This window comes from Podarcis muralis, chromosome 13 (genome assembly GCF_964188315.1).
Source record: "Podarcis muralis chromosome 13, rPodMur119.hap1.1, whole genome shotgun sequence".
NCBI classification, from domain to species: Eukaryota; Metazoa; Chordata; class Lepidosauria; order Squamata; family Lacertidae; genus Podarcis; species Podarcis muralis.
In genome coordinates, this window is record NC_135667.1 from 9637618 (window position 1) to 9648821 (window position 11204).

Genomic DNA, 11204 nt, shown 5'->3' on the forward strand with positions numbered 1-11204 from the left:
TGGAAGTCGCATGTTTGGCAGAGCTGAAAGTCTTTGTGTTTGCTATTATATTGTCGAAAATATTGTTTAAGGAGGAAAATAATAAAAGCATTTTTTAAAAAAGAGTAGGAAGTAGTCAGATTAGGCACTTTTTGGCATAGTTTCAAAATTTTCTGTGGAGTATTTATACTGGAGGAAACCATTGTGGCCAACTCCCACAGTGATAGATTCTCATTAATATGCATCTGGACAAATCTCAGAGGAACATCTCCTTGGGGATAATGTGGTGGTGGAGGGAGATTTATTTAGGCTAAAGAAAATGATTATTACAGGAAGCAAGGGTCCCCCCCACCCCCACTTCAGATATTGGAAAACATGAAATGATTTAAATTATCTGCTCTACTAAAATGCTTGTAGTGTTGTCACTAGAACAATTCAAGAATGAAGCACATCACCGCATTCAATGCAATGTTGTATACACGTATATAGGTGAGTGGCTTTGTGAGAGGCAATGTGGTGTTCAAAGGCAGAGGGGCAGATTTGGGCAAAGATCTCTTTTATGTTTGCTAATTAGAATGACGGCGTTGGAACCTGAATGGCTGGTACCCACTGAGGAACCTCAATGGTAATATATTTCAAATCCCTGCTGATGCAACAAATCTACTGCTACAACATCCCTAATAGGTGTCGACCCAGCTGCCACTTAAAAACCACTGGCAGCCCACCATGTTCCAAGGCTTTCTGTTCAGCTCATACAGTCAGGAAGTTCTTTTTAATGCTTTGTTAGAATTCTTCTCACTTGAACCCATTGCTTTATGCCCAACCATTTGCAGCACTGGGAAACAAACTAACTCCATCATCTACCCCAGGCATCCCCAAACTCAGCCCTTCAGATGTTTTGGAACTACAACTCCTAACATCCCTAGCTAACAGGACCAGTGGTCAGACAGTGGTCTGTTCTGGAACAAACGAATACAAAAATTAAAAATATGGCTAACCCTTTATGCTTATAAAGGCTTCTAAACCCTTTATGCTTATTGCAAATAACCAATGCAATAATTTAGTATGCCAGATCATGGCTTCCTTCAAGTTTCTTGAGCACTACCACCTACTAGTGGTCATGGAATATGAGAACTCATGATATATCAGCAACTAGCTGAGCTTCTGGTGAGTGACAAAGTCTTTCTCATCCCAGTGGGTATATTAAGGTGATGTTTAGATTTATGCTCAGTGCCAGTTCCAGGAATCAAAGCAGTTGAATGGACACATGTGAAGTATAATATTTCAGCCTATATGTTATTCCAGGCTGCTGGAATATTGTCTGCTGACATAGGTTATCAAATCTTCACTATCAGCATTTGGAGATGTGTTTTTAGACTCTCTCTCTCTCTCTCTCTCTCTCTCTCTCTCTCTCTCTCTCTCTCTCACACACACACACACACACACACACACACCCCTCTTTGAATTGTGAGTTTTCTTCTTCCAAATCAACAATTCTGTTTGCTAAACTACATTGGCAAGTGTATAAGTTTAGCAATCCCAGTTAGAGGAATAATAAAAAAGTGTACAAGAAGGAAATCCCTTCTAATGAGGTCCCTGGAGGATATTATTATTTGCTGCTGCTTCAAAACAAATTCATTGCTTGGGAAGAAAAACATTGAAAACATAAGACACACATAAAATAACTCAGTTCCAAGCTGACCTTCCTCATAATACTGATAACTGGTATTATTTATCATGTCATCATAAAATCTGCACTAATTATCTTGCTGTCACTTACAATTTGAATGTATCTTCTTTAGTGCCTTGAATTTAAAGTTTTAGTCTCAATTAAGGAAATGTTGGTGTGTCTTGTTTTTTGTTTGTGATCTAAGGCAAGCATCTTGCAGTTGAAGGTCTATAGGCTGTATGAATAGAATTATCCTGGCTGATCTTGGCCATTTCTTCATATCATTTATTTCATGTTCAGTAAGTACATTTTACCTACTATGCCTATGCTGTAGTTTACTTGGAATGTTACCAGGATCTGACACTGCGGAGAGTTTGTCGTGCTGCAAATAAACCCTGACAGCAGGGAAGGCACAGAGAAATAATATATGCTTAATTTGAAAATAATTTGACTTAATTACAGGTTTAGTCACATCAGGGCAAAAGAACTTTTAGAAAAAGGAGCAATTAGGGAGCATGATTTTATATTTCTCTTTTTTCATTTTAAAGCAGATTTCTTACACCACTGTTTCTGAAGATCAGTTTGGAAGTTTGTGGGTAGTGTCTGAAGACGGAAGGATCTATCAATTACAGTTTCATTTTATTTCATTTCTCCCTCTCACTTTTTAGAATCTTAAATTCAGTTCTCCGCATTATGCAGCAATACAATTTTAAAAACTCAGGAAATTCATCAGCATTTTAGTGCAATTTTTCTTAATAAATACCTTTTTTATACACTAATGTACACCTTCTTTGCAAGTAATTTCCCCTAATAAAAAGGATTTTGTATGTCCTTCCCCATTAACATCTTCACATTTTATACACTTCCCCAATTAAATGCATTTTTATTAATATTGTTTGGTCAGATAACTGCATTGCAAAATTTCGATAAGTGTGAATTTGGATTGTAATGATTGAAGATTGAAGATTTAAGCAAATTAAGTTCTGCTTTCTCCTAAAGTATGTTTATTCATCTGGAGGGGGGGCATACTATTTTCCCTTGCTTGTTATTGCTCTACCAGGGCTGGAAAAATATTAAGCCAACTTATTATTCTGAAATGAGCTATAATAATCAAGCAGACATTAATGTGTCTATCTTGGTGGAAACCAGGAAGGTTAACTTGTGGTTGTACATTTGCTAGTAAAGGACCTTGCAAAAGTTTTGACGTTCATTTAATTTCCCCAGACTGAACAAAATCTAAATCTAAATGTCTCTTTCTCTTTATACATCATTCAAATCCTGCCTCAAAAATGAATTCACTGTCACAGGGAACCTTCATCCTACTTGCAATATTCACTTTAAAGGGTTGTTGTATGGATTAGTGAGAATGTATGGAATGTAATTCCATGGATCTGTACTAGGAGCAGTTGGTATGGTGTCCTCTTCCCCCTCCCCCTTGTATAACACGCCTATTGATTTAACATAGGGTACTTGAGCCTGGTCTGAAATTAAACTAGAAATCTAAGCAGGATGATGATATAGCTAGTTTGTTAAGTATAATCGTATAATTGACACCAAAAGGGGGAATGCATTTCTGCGTTACTGCAGGCTTTAACGATTTTCCATGGGGCTATATTAAGCTCTCCAAACTTCTAGATCTGTTGATAACTAACTATTGTTATTCTCTGCTAGCTAGCATGTGAGTGTTTAACCTTAGATCAGGTAACAAAGGTACCGGGTTGCAAATCTCCGTTTTGAAAGGGAGTTCCCAGCAAGTGTGGAAGTAAGATTAATAATGGAGCTCATTCCAGAAGCACATAACCTCAGGTTGTAATGAAGGCTGTAATGGGGGAAAGATAGAGTTTTGACCTCAGTCCTGTTTAAAATTATTTTTAAGATAATAAACCTGAACATCACAGAACTGTTTGGATGTATAATTTACTGTTGTTGTTTTTTTGCTCTGTTTTGAAGAAAGTTATGCAGGTAAAGCTTTGAATCAAACTTTTGGGCCTGGGCAATCTTTAATTCCAGAAGGAGTCAGTTTTTATGCATTCCGTACCTTCAAGCTGCACACTGCAAAGGTTTGCTGTCTTGCTGATCTTTCCCCCCCATGCTCTTAGCAGGTATAGAAAGGAGTCGGGCAGATGAGTCTTCTTCAAGAAATGCCTCAAACAAATCAAACTGTCCTCACTGAGTTTATTCTCCAAGGGTTTCCAGGTTCCGCAGAGCTGCAGAAGTATCTATTTGTTCCCGTTCTGCTTATGTACATCCTCACTGTCACAGGCAACATCCTGATTGTTTTCATCGTCATCCATGATCACCATCTCCACAACCCCATGTACTTCTTCCTAGGGAACTTCTCTTTCCTGGAGATCTTTTATGTCACCACGCTGTCGCCCAAGATGCTGGCCAATTTCTTGGCAGAGAGGAGGGCCATCTGCTTCTACTGTTGCATCACCCAAGCCTTTTTTCATTTCCTTCTTGGGGCTACTGAATTCTGCCTGCTTGCCTCAATGTCCTTTGACCGCTACATAGCCATCTGCAACCCACTGCATTACAGCATCATCATGAACAGCAAGCTTTGCCTGCAGTTAGCCTTGGGGTCTTGGCTGGGAGGTTTCTTCACTGTCATAGTGCAGACCATCTTGATCTGCCAACTCCCATTTTGTGGCCCCAACCTGATCAACCATTTCTATTGTGATGTGACCCCATTGCTGAGCTTGGCTTGCTCTGATACCCACCTGCTCGAGCAGATAGTGTTAGTGGGGTCTGCCCTTCTCCTGTTCAGCTCCTTCTTACTCACTGCCATCTCCTACATCTTCATCATCTCCACCATATTGCGCATCCCTTCTTCGTCGGGGCGACAGAAGGCTTTCTCAACCTGTGCCGCCCACCTGACGGTGGTGTCCATACAATATGGAACAGTGATGTTCATGTACGTGAAGCCCAAAGCAAACTCCTCTCTGGAGGTAAACAAAGTGGTATCTGTGCTGAATACAGTTATAACCCCGCTCCTCAACCCTTTCATCTACACCCTGAGGAACAAAGACGTCAAAGAAGCTTTGAGGAAGGCAGTGAATATTAAAAAAAAAAAATCCACTGAACTGATACGGAGTGACTTGATTTGATTGCCATTTATTGCCAAAGAGGATTAAAAATATATAAAGTTGGGAAACTGTCTATGTCAAAAAATAAAAAAAATAAAAAATTCACAATCGTAAGCAACACTTTCAGAAGGTCTAGGAATCTTTTGGTCTCAGAGGATGGTGGTCACCTTTGAATGTGACTCGGAATCTACAACTAATCCAAAATGCCACAGCTAGACTGGTGACTGGGAGTGGCCACCGAGACCACATAACACCAGGCCTGAAAGACCTACATTGGCTCCCAGTACATTTCCGAGCACAATTCAAAATGTTGGTGCTGACCTTTAAAGCCCTAAGCACTGCTAATGTTCCTTTTGAAGAGCTGGGTCCTTGCAGAGTCCAGCTGGGTCCAGCAGGTGCTTGCAGAGGTGGAGGCAGCCAGGTACATTTGCCCCAGGTCTTGGAGGACTAAGCTGGCTGGGTGTGGGGGACAAGGGACTAGCTGCTTTTTTTGTTTGAGTTTGTAAGATTAATAAAACAAGATTCCCGTGTCAGGTCTCAGACAAGCCAATGGTCATAGATAATGATAGAAATATATATATATTTTTAAAAAATGTCCAACTAAGTTTGTTCTTGGTATGAGCTTTTGTATGTATGTACACTTCTTCAGATAGATAATGATGTCTGTAGTCTACCACATCTAGAGGGAACTGGAAGGCCCAGCCTTTCTTGGAAACAGGCACTGCAGGTAAACTCAACACAAACTAATTATTTAAATACAGTAGTCGGGGTGTCCTATTTACTCTTCAGTCTCAAGGCCCACATTGCCTTTCTACTCTCATTCATCTCTACAGAAAGTTCCCTCTTCAAGTAGTTCCTCCACACCCAGGAACTAACTGTATACACAGGTACAATGTGTTGACTACTCTTTGCCTAAAAGATGGCCATTTATTCACATTTCTATACTTCTACTCTGACAAGGCACCTGAAGGCACTAAACTATTAGAATCATAGAATTGTAGAATTGGAAGAGACCCTGAGGATCATCTGGCCCAAACCCCTGCAATGCAGGAATATGCAGCTGTCCCATACAGGGATTGAACCTGCAACCTTGGTGTTATCAACACCACGCTCTAACCAACCGACTGGTTACAACCACTTGTATTTTGCTTTGTTTTTAAGGAAAGCATTGAAGACATTCCTAAAGGATGATTCCAACAATGGTGATTTGCCATGAGACTTAAACAGATCTTCCATGTTCATAGGCATTATCATTCTCTGGGCAACAAGAAAGGGGGTTTTTAATGTTGGGGGGGGGGGCAAAGCACAAGGGAGAGCCATTGTGTTCCTGCCTTGCATGTATGATCAAGGCAGGAAGCATCTGGTTAGCAGTTTTTGGAAGCGGGATGCCCCCCTTTTCTGCTGCTCTGATCTAGAGATGCATTTTGTGGTCTTCCAGCTTTTACTCATCTCCCATCTAGTCCAGTACTCTGTTCTCACAGATGCCTATGGGAAGCCTGCAAGCTAGACAGGAGTGCAACAGCACTCTGCCCACCTGTGTTTCCCAAGAACTGATATTCACAGGCCTACTGCCTCTGGCAGTGGAGGTAGAACTCAGCCACCATGGCTAGTAGCTGCTGATAGCCTTTTCCTCCAGTAATTTGCCTAAGCCCCTTGCAAAGCCTTCCATTGTTTCCTGTGCAAGCAAGTTTCATATCTTAATAATAATGCATTCTCTGAGTATTTGAGGCCAGGAGTCCACCAGCAGCAGCTCCACAGCATTCAAACCCTCCGGCTTTGTCCAGGCACTTGCCAAGGAAAACATATCTTAAGTTCCCCAAAGTGCTTCTCTGTCTCTCTCAGGTGGTTTAATTTCCCTAGTGGGAATGGTTAGGACTGAAGTACTCTTTCCCATATATTTATATTGCTCTTGTAAACCCGCACCAAAGAACTTCATTGTGCTCTACAGGAAGCAGAATGCAAAAAGATATATGCCTGAAGTATTTGTTCTTTTCCTCCTCATTTATGTGCTCATCTGCACATATACAGGCATCAGAGCAAGAGGCAGACAGTGTTATAGTTCGATAGCATCTTTAGCTGCTATTAAGTATCATGCTCTATATTGCATATATTGTTTTTCTCATTATCATAAGTGCTTTGAAAATAGTGGATACTGTACAAATACTAGAATATGTGACAATGTTTTCCAGGAAACAAACAGAAAATGTTTACTCTGAGAACCAGTCGGGATGTGTAAAATTGTGAGTACCCTCTTTCTTTTTCAATCATATGATGATGTGTGGTTTATTTTTCTACATCGATCAAGTGCTATTTGTTATTGAACCAACAAGGTGGTTGCAGCACAATGGGGTGAGTGGTGAGCCAGTGACCCATATTTTCATCGATTGTGCAAAATTATTGGTCAACTGCAAAAGCTTTACTCAATTGATAGTCCAGTCATGCCACTAAAGGAACTGAGTGGCAATGTTCAAAAATCTTTCAGCAGAAAACAAAAGGAATTAAGTATATGCTTTACTTCATCTCCATCGATTGCTGTAACTTTTATGTGTGAATGTTTTGAGGTTCTAAACAGCACCGTGTCTTCAGAGCCACAATCTCACACCTTCTTTAAAAATAATAATAATGAAGTATACACTTAATCCAGATCATTAAATGAATATATTTTTTTTTACAGAGCCATATAAGGTTTTCTGCCCAAATTGCAAAACTAAATCTGAAATGCAATTTGCAATCTGGATTTGACCTTTTTTTTATTTTCAGTCCAAATCTGACATTTTAAATTTTAATTTTAAAATCCCTAAAGTTCACTTTAAAGTGAAATCATATAGTTCAATTATCTACGTGTGTGGAGGTGCAAGGAATATATGGAGAATTATGAGTTTTGTTCTCCTTAGAAGGAAGGCTAAAGTGGTATAGCGAGACAGGGTTTATGATCATAGATTCATAAAATTGTAGTGTTGGAAGGAACCAGAAGGGTTATTAGTTCAGCACTCAGCAATGCAGGAACCCTGACTCTTTTCCAGAGAATGTAATTATTTCTTTGTGCTGTATATATGGATAGTTACAGAGGGCAATCTTTCTTTGGAGACTAATAGCATGGGTGGATATTGCCATTGCATCTGCTTATGAGCATTTCTATTGGCCTTTAAGATCTGTGAAGTGGGTATGTGCTAATAGATAGAATCTGGGGATAGGGAAGCAACCCAATTCAGTTCATGTTAAAATGCAAGCTTACTACACTTTCTGAAACAGTACATGACCCAAAACACAGCCGTCCTTCATAATCTGTGTTTCTCCCAATTTAGCAACGCCATTCTCCAGTCAAGTAAAACATACAATAATGCATATAGTGGGGAGAAGTGAGCATGAAAATTTATATCTTTAAAAAGCATGCAAAATTGGTTTTGAAATGTGAAGAGGCTAGATAAATGAGAAACAGAGAAACAGATTCACCCATCCCTAATAGAATCACCTTCTAGATAGAGCATCTCTCTGACCCGGTTTTGCAACTCTTCCCTATGTTTTAATGCAGGTGATGATGGAAAACCAAACAGTTGTGGTCGAGTTTATTTTACTGGGCTTCCCCAGCATCCAAAAGGTGCGAATTCTAGTGTTTGTGAGTGTCTTGGTGATCTACACCTTGACTGTCACTGGGAATATTGTCATCGTGGCCACTGTAGTCCATGACACCACTCTACATAAGCCAATGTACTTCTTCCTTGGAAACCTTTCATTCTTAGGAATCATCTATGTGACCGCGACCATACCCAAACTGCTGGCCAACTTACTTTCAATCAAGAAATCAATCAGCCTAGCTGGTTGCAAAGCTCAAGCATTCTCCCATTTTTTCCTGGGGGCCACCGAATTCTTCCTTCTCACCGCCATGGCGTATGATCGCTACATGGCTATTTGCCACCCTCTCCACTACCATGCCATCATGAGCAGTAAGGTTTGTGTTCAGCTGGCTTGTGGCTCTTGGCTCGGTGGCTTGATGACGGTCTTGGTGCAGACGATTCTAGTGTTCCGCCTGCCTTTCTGTGGCCCCAATATCATCAATCACTTCTACTGCGACGTTGGACCATTGCTGAAGCTGGCTTGCACTGACACTCGCCCCATAGAGTGGATCGTCTTCATCGTGGCCACCATTGTGGTCTTCTGCAATTCCCTGATGACGGTGGTTTCGTACATCTTCATCATCTCCACCGTGATGAGAATCCCGTCAGCCTCTGGGAGGCAGAAAGCTTTCTCCACTTGCATTGCTCACTTGATGGTTGTCATCATGCTGTATGGGGCAATCATCTTTATCTACGTCAGGCCAAGCGGACATGCCTCTTTGGGTTGGAACAAGCTGGTATCCCTCCTAAACACCCTAGTCACTCCACTGCTGAACCCTTTCATATATACACTCAGGAACAAGGAAGTGAAAGATGCCCTGAAAAAGGGATTCACCAGGAATAAAGTATTTGAGGACAACAAATGGTAAATGAAAGGAGGATTATGCACAATGTGGATGGGATTGGGTCTAGTGGAACTTTTCACTGGGAGATGTACAGAACTCAGAAATCGCATCTGATCAACCCATATACTTGTGCTATTTTCCCCAGGTATGGAGGTGTCAGTTTATAATGGACAAGAAATGGATAATGAACAGTAGGCACCTGAGGTTTAGGGAATATACTATTACTGGGCGGGAAATACACATGTGCTATGCCAGAGAAATGGGACATTAGATCTTAGCACCTTCATATACATACCCACTGTGACTATGAACTCAGTTAGGTGGCATTGGGGAACTCACTCATAGCTCAGCATGGTCCCTTTTCATGAAATGGGGACTTACTTTATAGAGATGTTTCGAAACTGGGTGAGAAATTAAAGATGTTGGGAGCTGACAAAATGTGGGCAGAATAAATTTGTGGCAGAAGCGTAAGGAATAGTTCGAATTTTCATGTACAGTTGGATATTATTTTTTTTAAAAAAAGAAATCATCAAATTGTGTTGGATTGTCAAATTATTGTTGCATTCTTTGGAAGATGAATGGAAAGAATGGCCTACAAAGATCACATAAAGCATTTTTTACTTCTTTATTGATAGATCTTGTCACACACAAAACATATACGACTGTGGGCAAATTCAACTTTGGCTTTCTTATTGTGAATGATTATTTACTTTTGTGCTATGGTTGTTTTCATGCATTTTTTACAACTCTTTTTTTTAAAGTGAAATAAATAAAATAGAACATATTAGGTTGAATTATTTTCCATGAAATGACATGAATAAGGGAAGATCTGTGTGACAGGAAATGCCTGGAAGTTGTCACCTCCTAAATCTTATCTAGAAGGAGAGGTATATATGCTTCCAGAGATGGATTGCTATTTATCAAGGGAAATACAACTGGAATGATCACCAACACCAGATGTAACATTAAGGACTATAACTTTAAGGAATTGTGCTTGAGCTAGATTCTCTTGCCTCCCTCCCCTTTCCTGTTTCCTTATGTGTCATGTCTTTTTAGTTTGTGAACCTAATGGAGGAACCATCTTAGAACTTACTCTGTAACCTGCTCTGAAAACATTTTTTTAAAACTAAAGGGTAGGGTGTAAATGCTGTAAATGAATAAAATAAAAAAAAATGAAAATCTTTTATAGAATGTTGCAGTTTCCCCCCTGCACTAAGGGTGTGCTTGTGTGAATGTGACAGTTGTAACATAGCCATAGGGTGGCCCTGGCAAGGCTTCAGTGTTGGATATGATGACTTGTGTAGTCTAATGTGGTCATGGGATATTTGGGCAGGTTTGCCACAGGTCAATTCCAAAGTATTAAATGATGCTTCTCTAATTCATGGTGTGTATATTGCAGCAAGAAAACTAGAATATGTGTGCATTTGTGTATTTCCTGATTAGTAGTAAAAGCCTACAAGATCAGATCAGAATTCACCAGGTGATTCCTAAAAGCTAATAGCAATCAGGATGTCAGACAATTATATCAGAGGTGTTTGATGGTGCCTGCCTTAACTTATGAAATACTTCACATTATGCGAACGTCTGAATGGGTTTTTAGACCTCATCCTGTAAATAGAGCATATAGGCAAAGAGCAGCAAAAATTGGAAGCTAATGAGATTGCAAAGAAAGTCCTCTAATCCTCTAAAGTGTTTTAGCTGCTTTGGGTTTTTTTTCTTTTATGAAATAAATAAGGTAAAAAAATAAATCATCAAAAGAGTTCATTGTGTCTGGAGTACTTTGGATGAGTTTGTTTTCTTCTTCAAAAGAGTTGATCCTTCACAGATAACTGGCCCTTGTTGATTAATTTCTGCATTAATTTTCTGCTTTGTGGAACAGAGAAAGTCTTCACTATATTTCCATCTTGAAGACTTATGCTATTGAAAAAGCTCTGAGAGCTAGAAATCTTCCACAAATTGGCCCCTTGATGATTATGAAAGCTCTTAAGGTTTTTAAATCTCTTGGGTTTGA

General features: G+C 39.8%; 2 protein-coding genes across 2 annotated transcripts; both read left to right on the top strand.

The window, feature by feature from the left end:
* The first annotated feature begins 3789 nt into the window (after positions 1–3789).
* LOC114583515 (olfactory receptor 6X1-like) lies at positions 3790–4755 on the top strand. Its single transcript, XM_028704826.2, has one exon. It carries the CDS (start codon positions 3790–3792, stop codon positions 4753–4755), a length of 966 nt encoding a protein of 321 aa, XP_028560659.2.
* A 3517-nt stretch (positions 4756–8272) lies between these two features.
* On the top strand, positions 8273–9217 carry LOC114583514 (olfactory receptor 6X1-like). The gene has a single exon (XM_028704825.2). It carries the CDS (start codon positions 8273–8275, stop codon positions 9215–9217), a length of 945 nt encoding a protein of 314 aa, XP_028560658.2.
* The last annotated feature ends 1987 nt before the right edge of the window (positions 9218–11204 follow it).

What these genes read in the sequence shown, in the direction of transcription:
- LOC114583515 (XM_028704826.2), top strand. Translation starts at nt 3,790, where the DNA reads ATGCCTCAAACAAATCAAACTGTCCTCACTGAGTTTATTCTCCAAGGG.
- LOC114583514 (XM_028704825.2), top strand. Translation starts at nt 8,273, where the DNA reads ATGGAAAACCAAACAGTTGTGGTCGAGTTTATTTTACTGGGCTTCCCC.